General features: G+C 41.4%; 1 protein-coding gene across 2 annotated transcripts in view; it reads left to right on the forward strand.

Annotated features, from left to right (window-relative positions):
- The first annotated feature begins 528 nt into the window (after positions 1-528).
- Positions 529-17391, forward strand: part of gabrb2a (gamma-aminobutyric acid type A receptor subunit beta2a) — a 33277-nt gene continuing 16414 nt past the window's right edge. For both annotated transcript variants that reach the window (XM_085423216.1, XM_085423225.1), the window contains exons 1-4: positions 529-662; positions 799-899; positions 1345-1412; positions 13753-13973. In XM_085423216.1, coding sequence (XP_085279342.1) covers positions 589-662; positions 799-899; positions 1345-1412; positions 13753-13973 — 464 coding nt within the window. In that variant the 5' untranslated portion in view covers positions 529-588. The remainder of the gene's footprint in view (positions 663-798; positions 900-1344; positions 1413-13752; positions 13974-17391) is intronic.

Consider the following 17391-nt stretch of genomic DNA (forward strand, 5'->3'; position numbering starts at 1 on the left):
GGTGCTCCCCTTGCATTTCCAGAAGTACAGCAGGTCCTCTGGAAACACTGCAGGGAGGAGTACGATATATACCCATGGGTGATGGTGGTATTCTTTTCCTATTTTTGTATGTACGATGCATAAAAGATAGTTGTGTAAAGGTAGGCTCGTGTACATGTGATGGATTGATTCTGTTTTTCACCACTTAATATATCCGGTAAGATGAAAACAGAGGGAATAAAGTTGTTCTTAACTTAATCTGACCATTTTAAACCCTGCAGTTTTTTCCATTCTTCGACCTTGTCAGGAAATAGACAAACTCATCTGCCGTGTAATCAGCACGAAGAATAAAAGCAGCCTAAACGAACGCGGTTGTCGGTGTTTTCACTCCTGCCACAAACGCTTGTTTCTTCATTACGCACATTCACTTGTCCCTTTAATATTTTTCTCTGCAATGGAAACTGCTCATCCACCATCATCAGTCTCCACTCTTTGATCTTGGGCTGGCTGCACGCATGCGCCCCTCATTGGCTCCTCTGCACTGTCTGGAGTAAGTTGGATGTGCGCTCCCCTCACTCGCATCCCGAAGGCGCCTCAAAAACTGTTGCGATGGGGAGGATCAGGAAAAACCACTTTGGGATTTTGACTTTTTCTTTACTAGTGACTTTTGTGTGGGCTCAAAGGTAATCTCGTTTTTTGCGTCTGTGTGTCTTGCATGCGATTTTAGCTCTGTGAACGCGTGCCTGGCGCGTGACATTAATGCGCTATTTTTTTAATATGTGGTTCTTTTCTTGCATTACACCACCCTTTTCTCCGCAGCATCAAGGATATCAAAGATCCGAGCAATATGCCTCTGGTAAAAGAAACAGTGGACAGGCTGATGAAAGGATACGACATTCGGTTGAGGCCAGATTTCGGAGGTAACGAGCAAATTGAAAACGGGAATGTCATGTTTTCACGCCCTCCTGACGTGCGATACATGTTTAATGAATCGCAAAATCTGCTTTCATTTACATAATTATCCCTTCACAGTCAAATAGGCCTTTCCGATTAGCCCAAGAGAAATGATGTGCATATATTTCATATGATGATGGGGGGCTTTTAACGTGATCGATACCGCTCATCAATGTTTGATTACGCCGCTAAATAAATGAAATTAACATCATTTAAGCTCATCTGTGTATCAAGCGTGTAGGGGTTTTTTTTCTTGATCGGGCTGATGATGCACAAGCCTTCTGTAGGTGCGGGGTTCGGAGAGGAACCTGCACTGGCGTCACGAATTTGTTAAAATTTACATGATGGTGAGAATAATTCATGTCCCGTGTTAATGCCTCCTTTTTCACCACCCCCTTCCTTCCTTCACAGGTGCCCCGGTTGCTGTGGGGATGAATATAGACATAGCCAGCATAGACATGGTCTCAGAAGTCAACATGGTAGGTGAATCTTTATTATCATTACCGCCCGCTTCATGTTGCCAAATGTACCTGGCACGGCCGCTATATCCTCTGAAGTGAGCTATACTTATCATGGGGGCAGTATACGTGATGGAGCCAGGTCGTTAATTACATTTAGAGGTGGGGGGGATATAAAAAAAAATGTGAAGGCTTCCGTCCCCCCTCCTACTACCCCAAACACATCATCGCCATCCTCTCCTCAGTCTCCGCATTTGCAGTTCTGGTGTGTTGCTGCATTTGAATTCAAAACACACACTCACTGGCGCACTCGGACGCACAGCCCCGGCTGCGCGCACGGAGAGAGCTGCTTCTGTGTGTGTGTTTGTGTGCGTGTCACTGCTTCACGTTGTCAAGCCTCGGTGCTGTAATTTTGTTGCCTCTCTCTCACACACACGCACAAAACACGCAAAAAAGAAGGAGACCTAGAACACCACCTTTCCTCTAAATGCGCATAATTTCGCTCTTTTTAATTCAACGGCCAATCTCATCATCAACCTCTACACAAGCGATCTCCCCTCTATTTGTCAGATGACGTCAGCAATTTGTTATTAATAAATGTATAATCACACGACGGTGGAAAAGAACCCCCCCCCCCCCCCCCCCCCCCCCCCCCCCCCCCCCACCACCACCATCACACACACACAAAAGAAGGAGGGTGTGTGTGTGTTTTAGTTCGGGGGTGCACAAAGATGTAGAACTTCTGCGACTTGGAGATAGGGCAGATGGGTGGGTGGGGGGGGATTTAAGCAGCCCATGCAAGAGCACCACCTATTGATCCGTGTGACTGACAGACAGACGGACCACTGCAGCACACATGACACTGCCAAGCAGTTTAAGCTACTTCACTGCAGCTGTAGGGCATCAAATACTGTCTGCCTCCATTGTAAAATTAGTGGTTTTGCTCATGGGAGGAGGGGGTGGGGGGGTAATGAAAATATTAAGGCCATATTGAAGAAATCCGAGTGTGAGAAAAGATGATTTCTAAAGCAGCCTCTCTGCAGGGCAACATAATAGATGTGTTATATAAGAGCGTGAAAAACAAGTTTGCCACCAGGAATGGAAGGAGGTGTGTTTTCTATCATTAACAGAAGCTTTTTCTTTTTTCTTTTCCTTTTTTCTGAGCTGACGTCTAGTTCATTTTGCTTGTCAGATTTTGATTTGGCAGCCCGTTAAAGCCGCTGTGTCTGACGGTCGTTTGAAAGCGGACAGAGTGGGCTTTCTTTCTTTTTTTTCAGCAGATAGATACGACAGTGATGTGAGTTTGCTTTGGGTGGGGAAAAGCACTCAATGGTCAGAGCTTCTCCTTTGATGGAAATGATTCATTTTGGTGGAGGATGCTGCCAGAACGGAAGTGCCTTGGGGGTCCGGGGAGATTTGAAATAGAAACCCCTCACCAGCTTCCGCCTCTCCTTGTCTCTCTCCCTCCCTCTCACTCCCTTCCTCTTTCCCTTCTCCATCCTTCCCTCCCACCACATTGACTGGATCCCTGGATGTGACTCTGGACTCAGCAGCCATGTAATCTACCTCTGCCTTGCTCCAAAGGGTTATCTTACTTAAGAACTAGGCATCTGTGCAGGCATTCATCTGGAAAAAAACACTGCTTCATACATCCATGTGTGTGTGTGTGTGTGTGTGTGTGTGTGTGTGTGTGTGTGTCTGTGACAAAACACAAAAATGAGCGCAAACAGTGAATGGCGACTGACGTCATGCAACTCCCCGTGGCTATGAGAGAGCATTCATCTCTCTCATTTCTCAGAAAAGCTCTCCCTGCCAAATCGGCACAAGCGTCCCTCTGACACGACAGACAAATTTAGACAAAAAGAAAGGGGAAAAAAAGTTTAAGTTCTTGTGGACTTGTGCTACGTTGTGAAAAATCCTCCTTGCAACTTACATAACACGCTGGAATTTCCTCCTCCTCCTCCTTCTATCTTCACGTCCGGCTTCTCTTTGGTGCAGTAGAGGATAACAGCAGTTGACAAGATTGATCTCGGAGAAATCAATAATATCACCGTGCGCCATGATCACGAGGATGGAGTTGGTGACCTGTGCTTGGTGCAGGGCTGCTTTGATCTTCCTCATCAGGGGCAGCTTGCTTTTAAGATTAAAGTGCTGAGAGGGAAAACAACAAGGAGAGAGAGAAGCGAGGATGAAACTGGTGATGAAGGCGGCGAGGAGCGGGGTGGGAGGGATGTGAAGGTTACTGTGATCAGTTTCGGTATCTCCTCTAATGATATCTGCACACATGGTGTGAGCTGAACTAAAGTTGCTGCAGACCTTTGTGCCAGCACAGAAGATCAGGAGTGTCCTTCCTAAACGCACTGGCGCTTTTTTCCATTTTGACATCTAGTATTAGCACACGTGTGTATTCCTTGTCAGTTATTTTCAGCTTCCCCACTGAAATTATACAACCTTAAAACTTGTATCAAAACCCAAGATTTTTGTGGCAGAGTCACCTAATGAAATGGAAATTTTCTGCATGCTTGTGCATAATTCCCCACACTCTTTTGGAGGTCTGCTGTATTTTAAAGTAATCTATGGGACCTTTGTAGTCCAAGGTTTGGCTACAAACCACAAGTTTGTTATGACTTTGGTGCAGGGTAGGGGGTTAAAAACAGAGCAAATTAGATGACTGCAAATGTGCATCACGCAGTCTTGTCTAAACAGTGTCATCAGAGATAGCCACTGGAAAAACAGGCATCAAACAATGTCCATGACATTGTTTGATGCCTGTTTTTTTTTTTTTCTTCTGCCTGTAATGCCAAGCTGGCAGTTAGAAGAAAATTGATTTTTTGTAATTTGTGCAAGTGATCAAAATTAAAATGAAGAATGCAGAGATGTTAAACTTGTAATAGTTAAGCTGATTTTGAAGGTGCTGTCCACCTTCACCATCTTCAAGATCAAAAAATGTTCTGCAGGCTACCCTCAGAGCAAAGGCTAACTTTCTGAAAGCAAAACTGAAAGTCTAAAGATATATTCAGATGGGAATGATTTCTGAAGAAGCTTTTCTAGGGATAAATCCAACTTCATCCAAGTCATGTCTGTTTCCAAATGAATGCAGTTTGTGGAGGGGAAGGAAAATGGAGGAATCAGCTGTATGCAGGGCCATCTCCAGGATGTTTTCATAAGGGTGGCCATATGGGGGCCACTGAAAGTATTTGGGGTGGCACACCAAAAACATAATTTCCAGTTTTATTATGCTGTTGTCAAGTATAGGTTACCTGAAAAATATGACAACAAAGATACAAAAAAAGGTAATAATCTGTGTTAATTGATTGACTGATTGACTGATTGGGAGTCCCAGGCATCACTTTAATAATTCTCAGTATTAGATCGTGTAAGAGTGTGAACTGTTACCTCTCCAGGGATTGGCACCAGCTTTTCTGCAACCTTATTACATTATTACCAACATAGGACAGGAAGGGGAGGGCAGCAAATTTTGCGGGGTGGCCAATGCCCCCACCCCCGGTGGCACCCCTGGCTGTAGGAAGTGATCTTGAAATCAGCTGTTTGTGTGCAGGCCCGCTTTCATGGTGGTGTGCAGCACTGGGTTGCAGACAGCTGCTCGCTCCTCTAATTAACGCTAAAAACGCCTCTGGTGGAGAATGAACTCTGCATTTTGAACGGGGGGTGGCTGATTGAAGACATTGTGGCATTTTTGTTTTATTTTATTTATTTATTTTTTGCTCTGCCATGAAAGCCATGGCGGTTGTGGGAATTGTAGTTTTGCTGCTCCTCTTGCTGTTTCAGTGCCTGTTCACATGTGTTTGTGCCACAGCTGTGAAGTAGTATACATGTATGTATATATATATATATATATATTTGCACATTCTTGTGCGGTCTGCAGCACTGGCCTGCTCAGGCTCAAAGGTCAGCCATGTTGTGGGGCCATAAAAATGTGCAGGTCAGTCAGTGCTGTGGTAGCAGCCTCGCCTGCATGACATTACAAATGTGCTATTTTGAGAGGAAAGTGTCCTCCGAGTCCGAGGTGTGACCACACATCTTTGCTGGGTGGGCTGTGCTGACTCACTGGGGTTAGTGCAAAATATGGCACAGATATGATATCATGGCCGAGACCCCCAACCCCAACCCTACTCCACGGTTTATCAATGTCTGTCTGTCTGTCCTCTCCATCACTCATCTCCCTCACTTAGCAGCTGAAGTTTGATTTGCATAATGCTGTTTGTTTTTTCGCTGAAACCACAGATCCAGGAACCCAAACCCTGGTTACGGTGCATTAAAAAGTGTTCTGCACACAGCCGGTGCAGCTGATTAAATACAAGTCGAGTCTGTTGTCTCAGCAATGCATCAGCGCTGCATAATAATGCCTTCAGTATGCAATCCATATGTTGAGCATAGCTGTGCAATGCAAGGCAGGAATGGGGAGGAAGTTAAATGAGTATTTTCACTCCTCTTTTTTCCCCTCTTTTCCTTCCCGGTTGTTAATTACATGTAAAATACCTGAGGTTTGTGGTTGTTAAGAGGCACTGCCTGTACTATAATACTGTTCTCTGAATGTTAATTAGCTGGCTGTGAATTAAAAGATTTAAACAAACCAGCTGTGGTGGCTTCTGGGATGGAGGAATTAGTGGGGCGTGAGTGTAGCTTTTTATTAAGATCTTTATCCCGACTGGTGTGTTTCTTTACGTGAGTAACGGGATCTGGCCGTCAGATAACGGCGGCCGATGACCAGAGGGACAGGAACGGCTGTGCAGCACGTCCGTGTGATGCAGCTTCGCTTGTGTGTCTGTGAATTAGCAACCATTTTGATCTTGTTTGTCCAAACTGATCCTGTTCCATTTTATTTTCAGCTTGTGGAAAATAAGCTTGTGTTATTTTTACTCAGTGTTGCTATGACAACCCAGCCATTTCTTTTTCCTCTTTTTCTTCTTCTTTTTTTATATGGTGGATGCAATGAAGTCAAGGGGGAAAAGGCCTCTTTTTTTGTTGATGAGACTTTTTTGAGATTTTTCTATCACTTATATTCCAGGTGAAGGTTGTTTTGACTTTGTTTTAGCATTTTGTTTTTAATTTCTATTTCTCTCCATCCATTTTCTTAACTTCTTATACACCTGGAGTCCTGGTTGTGGCTGGTTCAAAGCCTCTGGACACTCTGAACACCATCCCATCAACACAGAGACTCAGACAGGTGTTCACATCACACCTGGAGTCAGTTTAGGATCAAGCACTTAACCTAGGGAGAGCATGCCTGGTCCAAACCTCCAGATCACCAGAAGCTTCGAACCCACAACCCTCCCTGCTTATCATCTAAGCTGATTAAAAACTGATCGAGCTTCTGCGTGATGAATGGCTTTTAAAAAACCACCTAGTTACCTAAATTTGCACATTTTCATTCAGATATATTCACACCTTTCTACCATTTAAATACAAGAAAGACTTTTTTTCATGTGTTGCTGCTTCAATTCTTCTTTCTGCCTTTGCTCTGCTGAGCTTTCCAAAAAAGCTTAAGAGAAGAATCCAGGTTATCCAGAACACTGTCATTAGTAATGCTGAGTGGACGCACACAGTAACAGATTAATATGGTAAGCAGTATAATTACAACAGCGCAAGAACAACACTTAATCCTGCAGCTTTCTTACATGCATGCCGGCTCTTCTGCCTTAATGTTTAGTCCATGGTCACTTAAACTGTTAAACCTAAGGTACTGTAAAGAGGCACACGAGCTTTATGCTACACCTAAAGGTAAAATCTGGCAAAACATACATTGTTAAATATGGAAAAGTATGCATATTTTGAACACTAGGAAGTTAGTGACTTAAATGGAAATGCAAACATTATGCCACGATTTTTTCCAACGGGACTTATATAATAACAGGAAATCGCTGCTTTGCTAATGTACTGAATGTTCTTATTATTAACTTACCCTTGTAGAGTCCCGCAGCATAACGTTGCACAAACTTTAAATTGGTTTTAATCTAATTTCATTGTGGCCAGTGCAAAGGGAAAAAAATCTAAGCTTCCTAAAGTGGGATGTAAGTTATCCAGCTCCATTAAAAGCCTTTAATGTGTTTTGATGACTCTGTTAATGATTCTGTCAGGCACTTTCTCCACTGAAACTAAGTAGCTGAAAAATGACCAACTGGAAAGAGAGTCATAAAGGCCATGTTGTCACTTCCCTCAGGATGTGCATGGCTGGCAACTCATTCAGAATGCACTTACAGCCCCCTTGACCCCTAATATTTAATTTGAAGACTGTACTTAACCAGAAACACAGATAGAGAACGACAAATGAATACGCTCAGCTTGACCAGTTGTTCTGGGTATGTGCCTCCGCTTGTAAATGCTGAGACGTCTGCAGACAAGCTCGTTATTCCCCAAATGTCCAGTTGTCTCCTCACACACAGTAGATTTTGTTATTAGCATATTCTTCCTGCTTTTGCTGGAGCGCCTGACAGCAGGACCAAGCACAGGAGAGCATTAGCAATATGGTGGACTTCTGTCTACTGCTGCAAAGCTGCAGAGAGACGAGGGAAAGGTGCACAAACCAAACATCCATGGATCAGTTTTTTTTTTTAGTATTATTTTTTATTTAATGTGTATATTTCACCACAGTGAAAATATCTTTAGCAAAAATTATTATTATTATTAGTATTATTAATAATAAAACTAGTCTTTTAATGAAGACAACGAACAAGTAAAAATGTTTTTTTCATAAATATTGTAATGTATTTATCATTGTGTGGGTATAAACCACAGAGAGGCTGACTGGTCTGTCGCAGAAAATGTTTGACAAAAAAAGGGAGTGCTGTATAGAAAGCATTATTAACAACAAGTACAAATTATATCCATCACATTTAATTATGTTTTACGGTGGGAATTAGTGCAGGACAGCGACTTAATAAATTATTAATTAGAAATTAATAAAGAACATGAAAGTGACTGTCTGTGGACGTGTCTTTTCACACACTGTAAAAAATTATCCCGTTGATTAAGAGTAAATACTGGCAACGGGGTTTCTCGTATTTTAGCGTTAGTTTCCTACTAAGTCTACACTGCAGCAAATCACCGTGGTAACACAAGCACACCCAATCACAGTAAACAGCTGTATTTTATTTGTATTACTGAGCAGCGTTCACGGTGCCTTATCGTTTTTTAAATTTGTTTTGTTTTTACAATTTTCTTAAGTAAAGTTACAGTTTCTTACTCCTTATGTTTATTATGTTATATGTATTATATAAAATCTAGTGAATTTTCACTATAATCAAGGTAGCAGGGTAGTCAGTGCAAAAGTATTTTTTATTTTTATTTTTTTAAGATTATCAAGGGAATTTCACCTTTACCTAAATAAATGTATGATAAATATCATCCTTTACTGTTGATTAGCAATTTCAATAAACCAAACCATTCTCTGGGAAAAAGGAGACTTGGAAAATAATGTCACCTAAAAATGAGTTCAATCTGAAAAGACAAAAACAAGTTTCAGGCACATACCATCACCCTTACCCCTTCCTAAACCTAATGTGACTGCTTTGCACAGACAGAACAGAGGAAGCAGTTTATATGTTTATGAAAAGTGAATGCTTAAAGTCAACTTTTCCTTCAAATCTAAATTTACAAACCCAGCAGTATATTGTGTTAAGCCCATCTATGTGCAGCCCCCCTCTTATGTCGCTTGTGACAGCTGATGTAGTTGTAATGGAGGACTTGTAACAACCATAGTCTGTCAGATTTCTCAGGGAAACACAAATGTACTCCTTGTCACTCTGTCAGGTTCTTAATGGGGGTTTGTAGAGCCCAGAAACATATCTGCAGCGAGACACTGTCACTGTGCACCCAGCCTTGATGTTTTTTCAAGTTAGCCGAGCCTCGTTTGTATGCTCTTTGTGTTTATGTATTCGGTGCTGTCGTGCCTTTTCTTTTAAATGTTGGTGCTCTCCACAAGATTTCTCCCTCACTGATGCTTACTGGGCTGTCTGTGTGATGTTAATGGAGTTTCTGAGAAGTGCTTGTGACAAGGAGATTGAAGGTCGCTCTGGAGACCAGTGCTCAAGCATGGGATGCTCCGACTAGCTGCAGCTTTTTTCTGGGTGCGGATTGGAGAAAAGTCAATCAGGATTTTCTCTCCTTACACAGCCCTAGTGACTGAATGCTAATATACAAGATGCAGAAACATATTTGTCAGATTTTCAAAGATAACCTCGTTATTTTTTTTAGGCTTTTGAGGGTTTTTTTGCATAAAAATAACATGGTTGTCCTGCTTATTTTACTGCACAGCACCTGCACAGCATGACTCAGCCAGCACTTCGTCTGTTACAAAACTGTTCCCTTGCAGTACTCTGTGTTGCAGATTTGGTTCTCAGGCTGCACTGAGAGAGAGAGAGGTGAGGCAGCTGTACTTTGTGTCTCTCTCTATGCTCAAGTGATGTCCAAGTCAAGGTAAACAGCACCATCTGCAAGGACGTAATTATGCTGCCATTTTACAGCACAGCCAGGAGGCAGCGTGCAGGCCCAGGTGTTCTCTGCGCATATCTATACTGTTAAAACCTCTAACGCACACACACAGAGGTCCTGCAAATATGCAAACTCAACACTTTAAAACGAGGACAGGCATCTTTAAAATCCAGGTTTTAGCATTCACATCGTTTGGTGTCCACTCCTCATCTAATCTGAGAGGTCACAGTCAGAAAAGTACATGTGTAACTGCCTCACTGTCACGCTGTCATGTCAGAAATCTTTATCTTATTAGTAACACCTAAACTTTTCCTACTATGACAGGATAAAATGTCCGTTGTGAATATGTGACTCATTTAGTATCCGAGTACAGGAGACACTTCACAATGATTCAAAATCAGATTTTTATTTGTTGCCTACTATTGAGCGTTTACTGTTTATACGGGGAGTAGCGACAGATTTTGGTAACAGGCTGTTATTTTTATTATTTATTATTGTTTTATTCTAATCGGTGAATTAAAATAAAGCTGACTTTACTTTAGAATTGTAAAATTTGAAAATTAAAAACAGAAGTCTGGAATCAAAGTTTGAATTTTGTCAGAAAAATGTCAGAATTTTTTGTCTTTTTTTCATTTTTATTTTTTCAGTGGCCCCTGTCTTCTTCCATGAAAAGTGAACAAACTCTTATGAAAAAAATAAACTGAGCGTTGAAGCCAAACTGGGTTTTCTGAGATTTATTGAAAGAAACTCTGCAGAGGGATCAATACAGTACAGGCAGTCTTTGCATTAGCATCGATGCAGAAAAGGAAATTAGCAGCTCCTTTATGCTCATTGTGTGGATACAAACTGTGTGATCAGCTGTGGAGGGTTTTCTTCTCACTGTCACATAGGCGCCTGCTTGATAACAACGACACAGAAAGCGCCTCATGACCTCGAACACAGAAAACAGTCGGTTGTTTTTCCATCTTCTCACACTCTTTTTGTAAACACATGTTACAATCACATAAATGGGCTGAAATACACATTTTCCATTGTATCATCTAAAGACAACATGCTATGTTAACAGTCTGATTATTACTTAATTCATTATCTGAACTTACACCTAAACTTAAACAGTAGCAGTCCTTTGAGTGTGGCAATGCTCCTTGTTTAGAATATAATTAACTGAAACAAGTATGGAGGCTGAAAGTCCAGAAAACTCAGTGTGAACAAGTTAAATTGAATAATCACTATAACTGAAGTTAAATGCATCGTGTCATTTTAAGAAAGGACATTTCATTTTCAGTGTAATAATGCTGAAATGGACTGAAACTAATATCACCAGGTAATCACCAGAATTTGCTGGTTATCTTTCTGTTATATCTTCAGGACTCTTAAATCTTTAGGTTTTAGTTACTCAAGTAATTTCAAGTTGAGAGCTGGGACTGCAAACAAGAAAATCAAAAATAGGATAATGGCACTCCCGGTTCACACCAGTGACTCTATATTAAAGATGGACCTGGCAACTGTGACATCACCCTTTGGTTTATGGACTACCGTTTTTGTCGCCATCTTGGCTGTTGGAGGCAGAAGTAAGAATATTTGGACACAAACCTTCCTCACAGCAGTTTATCAGGACCTTTTAATCTAATGATTTGTGTTTCTGGGCACAAATTTGGCATCATTTTGTTTGCCTCAATATAAAATTCCCATCATGAACACAACTTTTCATCGGCCCACTGTCATATGTACTGATTTAATTCCATTTTCACTATGTTAATATTTTCCACAGTCTTCATTCGGAAGGTGGAGGGGTTTGTGGCTGTGGAGCCGATTAATTCACTGTTAACACCAGAGACTCAAATTTGAGCTACAGACTTTTCAGATGTAATTTCTGTCATTTTTAAATATGTTATTGATTAACGCTTAACGTTAATGCATGACATTTGATACATTTGTTTTTGAGAGATCAGAGTGATTTTTTTTCTCTAGAACAACATAAATAAATTACACCATAAATTGCACACAAAAAATGCTGGATGCAGCAAAAATTATGCAAACTAAAACTAATATATGCAAATACACACACACACACACACACACACACACACACACACACACACACACACACACACACACACACACACACACACAGCACATTACTTACAAATACACACTTACTGACACAAAGAAACCCGACAATTTGTGTTCATGAACCACAGCAGTTCGAGAAAAGTTGCATAGCTAAATTATTAACATCTCTAACGTTTGCTTGGTTAGCAAGGTGCATACACAGACTTGCTATTGCTATTATCCGAGTTATTCTGAGTGTTTTTGAGTTGCAGCTGGGGCTTTAAAAGCAAGGACACTGCCTCAGCAGAATATCTAGTAGTGATCAGATGGACTGCACTGGTGCAAAGGTGGGCATTTTAACATGGAGGTCTATGGGGATTGACTCACATTTGAAGCTAGCCTCAAGTGGCCACGTGAGGAACTGCAGTTTGTTGTCTTTATTACTTAGCCTCCTTGTCACATTGTGACTTTATCCACCAAAATGTCTTGAGGTGTTTCTCTCTGCAAGACTGACACCACATTAACAGAAAGTTTCCACAACAATAATTTCTGTAACCATCTTCTCAGACTGGGTTAATATTATGTGTTATTTCTTTTATAATTCTGCTAAAGAGAGGCCTGTTTGTTTTCCTGCGATAAAGACAGGAGTGTATCACAGGATGTGCTGCCTGGGTTTGTGATGTACTCTGAGCCTGCAGGCAGCAGCTAACGATCCCAAAGGTGATAGAGATATCCGATCGACAGGCTGATAATGAGACAGAGAGGGAGCGAGTGTGAGAGGAGGGTTCAGTGGGAACCCTTGTAAAACAGGATAAGGAAGCAGCTGTCCTCGCGTGACTTTTTTTTATTTCTGAAAAAGAAAAAATCAAGATGGCAGAATCTGGTGTATTTTTAGATGGCCTTTTTTACACTAATACTTCGGTCGGGCACGCTGCACACAGTGAATTTAGTGTTCAGTGGCAACTGTGCGGCAGCGTCACGCCAATGTGTTCTGATGGGGCTCTGAAACATAGAAACACGGCGATAAGTGATGATGATGGCTGCTTGGAGTAAAAGCTCAAGGGCCTTGTTTCATGGACCGTATTTTTTAATTTGTTTTCCCACTCGCTGATTGCACTGCAACACACTGTAACCAAGCAGATCCGACTGCAGTGCTGTTTTTCGCTGTGGCTGTGTGTGGGTGTGAGTCTGTTTTTAAGAGTGAGAAGCAGAGAAAAGATACACACGGAGAGGGAGGAGGAGGAGGTACGGTTTTCTACCACATCTCTGAGCATGTGTAAAAACAAACTGTACAGTATAAATACTGATTTTTTCCCCCTCCCCACTAAGGTTAAATCTGGAAAAGTCTCCCCTGAATCTCAGTCGCTGTGATTGTTTATTATGCAAAGTCAGAACATAAAAAGAGAGAGCGAGGGAGAAAGCCCCAGCTGCAGATATCTACCAGGAGTTTGCATTAAAGAGGGTATTGTCTCTGTAAAGCAGAAGGCAGCTTCATTCGCTCAAGTGGAAGCAGATATTTTTAGCATGAGACAATAGTCAGCCAGCTGAGAAAGTTGCCCTCTGGTTATGGTCTAAAAATTAATGGAGGATAGTTGAATATTAACCCCCCAACCCCGGCCACCACGGGCCCCCTAGTGCAGGCTGTGGCCTTTCAGACCACCGACGACCTTTTGGCTGACCTTCTCACTATGCAGAGCCCATGAAAACATGCCATGGCTCAGACATGAGCGTGACATGACATCCCGGTAGAGCTTTATGTGCTCCCCGGTTGAGATGGTGATGAAAATAAAACATATATAAAAAAAATGTACAATGAGTTTGACTGTGGCGTTAAATGTAGTTCACCTCTGTTTGGCAGGACTACACCTTGACAATGTACTTCCAGCAAGCGTGGCGGGACAAGCGGCTCTCCTACTCTGAGATTGCTTACAACCTGACTCTGGATAACCGAGTGGCTGACCAGCTGTGGGTCCCTGACACCTATTTCCTCAACGACAAGAAGTCCTTTGTGCATGGCGTCACAGTGAAGAACAGGATGATTCGTCTCCACCCTGATGGAACGGTGCTGTACGGACTCAGGTAAGACTTTTATGTGTCATAGCTGTGTCTTTATGAATTGTTTTTATTGGCAAATGATCTGGTTGGACCACAAAAAAGAAAAAAAAAGTAAGAAAATAAGAGAAGATATTTCAGCCTCTCCAAACTCTACTCAGAGCAGTCAAGCTGCACTTTTCATACGCAATGAGGGATTATTACGAGGCCGCCCATGGTGCCGCTTTCTGAGATGATTAACAAGGTTGAAAAGAAGAGGCAACATGGAGGCCAAGCGAGGCAGGTGTGTTTGTGTAGCGCTGCTCAACAAGAAGGCATTTTAAAATAAAACCCAGGGTTATATATATATTGAAAAAGGCAGTGTTTTCAAAGAATAACCAAAATCTGATTATTAAAAAAGCTGATATGACACAAAATTAACACCTGTTAAAGTAAGAAAAAGTGCAAATGTGTGTATTTCCTGTTTTTTTTCCCGCTTCTTTATTGATATCAAAGGATTGGTGATTGTGTTTGGGCACAGAAAGGTTACGTTTGACTGTTTAAGTTAGAGTTCAGTGATTTCAATAATCTATACCACTGACTTATTGACTTTCCATGCTAATGTCATCGAATTAATTGCACACAAGCCACAAATCTAAAAAAAAATAACACCCCGGGTCGTAATGAAGTATAGAAGGTGTGTATAGGAGGAACTATATGCACTTGTACTGTAGCCTTTCATATCTCCTGATGATCATCAATAATAAAAAGCTGAACTGACTCTGATTGTGTGCAGCCCATCTACACGATGTGTCTTTGTGGCGCAGGGCTGCGATGCCTCTGAGGATGCTGTCATCCATAATTGATAAAGTCATAATCAATAATGTAGCAGTTCAATACAAACACTGAATCTGTATTTGTACTGACGTTGCGTATTTGACTGCATATGCTAACGCAACCCGTCCATCACTGTGCCGCTGCCTCCTCTGATCTGTCACCGCCTTTTCGTGTGCGTGTGTGTTCATGCATGTGTGTGTGTTAAAAGCTGAGGTTATTGTTGCTAATTCAAGATGTTGCAGTCGTTCCCTCTCTTGACTGAGATGCCCTTCTTGCGCAAAGGCTGCTTAAAAAATTTAAGTATCTGCACTGCACCACATTATTCATCGCTACATTTTGTCTCAACAGTCGAGAAATGTAATTCTGAACACTCTGACTCAATTATATAAGCCTAACACATATTTTTTGCATAACAGCCAAAAAGCAATGAAAGCCAGGGGAGTTGTAAGAGTGTTGTGAAATTTTAAGGGGGTGTGCGCAGCAGAGACATGTGGTTTTTACCTCGGATGCGTTGTCCTTGTCAGTTCTTCTCCGTTATTTGGTTCGTGGGTTTGGTCCAGGTTTTATTTGATGCTAGCGAGTCCAGACACAAGCTGCTGTCAGAGTCAGCCCGGCCAGATGCTTGCGTGCTCTGAGCACACTGACACGTACCTGTAGAGACGGGTCAGCTGGTTGCAACAACACAGCTTTAGTGGGTGTGGAGAAGATGGCTAACTGAGAGTCTATAGGAAAGAGGATGTATGTGAGCACACATCCTGTCAGAGGTCCGGGGATGTGAATTCATTCAAGGCATGTCATCGGGGTAAAGGTCAGCAGTGGTGGAAGAAGTTTTAGTTAAGAGTTAAAGTAAAAAGGAAACAGTAAAGGGGAGAACATTTTAAAATTGTGCTGCAGAAAGAGCATAAAATTATATCAGCATGTTATGACAAATTAAAAACGGATGCATTATTAAGTAAGAAAGCTTTTACTGTGGATACTAGTCATTTTGACAATAAAATTCACTTTCTTTACACACTGCTGTTTAATTCATACCACTGCATCATATGTCTGAAGCTGACTGACTGTAGCTAAAATATAAAAAAAAGGAAAAGTGGAGTAACTACAGTTGTCAAATACATGTATCTGAGTAAAAAGTAGAGACGAAATGTTTCCAAGTAGTTCCACCATAATTACTGCCCCTGAAAGCCATTTCCTAATTATTTATAAACATGTAAACTGTGAAAGGGACCACTCTCATGAGTAAATCTATATGTATGTAGGACATAAACATTAACTATTGATGTAAAAGTACATTGAAGAATCGGAGGGTAATTAAAATTATTGCAGCTGTGCCTTTGAAATCTTGTAATCTTGTTGCTTTTGAAATGGTTGCTTTAGCCATGAGGACCAGGTCTTACAGGTAGTAGCACTCTTCAGTGCAGCTTAGGTTTGTCAAAAAGGCGATGAGTGTGTTATCAGTTTGCAGCTGAGTAGGGTCAAGGTCACAATTCCATGTAAACTGGTTGTGAATGAATAAATCGCAGGAAATCATAAACCTTTTGCTGTCAGTTGCCGTCTGCATATACAGAAATCCACATGAAAGTGAAAAACCACACTGTTTACCTACTTCCACTCAGTGTCCAGCCAGAATCTCTGAAATTCAGAAATTCCTCCAAAAACAGTAACATAGTTTCTTCAGGACAGTGATTCAACTGCAACATGACAAAGACAACCTTGGCAACCTTGCTCTGACATAATAGAACCAGAATACAACCAGTTGGCAACTAGTCTAAGTCTCCTACTGCAAAGAGATGCATTGCAGATAAGTTGTATCCATTAGCACAGACTGACTCAGATTGATCCCGATGTGTTTATAATCTCTCTGCTTGTATAAATTTTAAATACATTTTTGCAAATCTTAGCTGATTTTTCTGAAAGTGAGTCAGATGACAAGTGTTTGGAGACAGGTTGCCTCCCATCAGGCGACCTGTGCAATCATCTTGCAATCTTAAGTGGTCCCCCAGTGGCTGAGGACTTTGGATACTCATCTACTTGCAAGCCATTGCATTTTTAAAAAAAATTAAATGCAATCATCCAGCAACCACCAATTTTTCCAAGTCAAGTGTATTTTTGTTTTTTTCTATTTTGATTTGCAGCAATGTGACAATCAAAAAGTCATTGACTTCAGTGATTAATATCCACTGGCAGTATGGAGTGGGTGGGTCCCACTTTTCTGTTTTATTATGTGGATAAACTCTACACAGCACTTCCAGAGGCCTCCAGTGGCACACCTGCCAATTTTGAACTAAACTGCATGAATGGCTGTTAAACATCACAAACATACAGAGATTTCTTCATTTCCTCATTTATTAGAGCAAGTTTTGCATTATGAAGAATGAAGAAGGTAGGAAACTAAAAGATGTCATTTAGAAATCTATGGGTGCTGACATGTTTATGGAGCGGTGCGGTCAGGATATCTTCACCTCTGCTGTGATATTAAATCACGGGAGTAGATGAAGCCACATGCAGGACACAGCGACTCTCTTATTCAATCTGCACAATATAAACACAGAAAAACTCAACCAAACAACCGTCTGTAAACGTTTAAATACATTTTAAATTTATTCTAAAATCTACCGACTGGTCTGCT

The sequence above is a fragment of the Rhamphochromis longiceps genome, linkage group LG2 (genome assembly GCF_057381845.1).
Source record: "Rhamphochromis longiceps isolate RC_006_pf linkage group LG2, R_longiceps_female_GT1.1, whole genome shotgun sequence".
NCBI lineage: Eukaryota > Metazoa > Chordata > Actinopteri > Cichliformes > Cichlidae > Rhamphochromis > Rhamphochromis longiceps.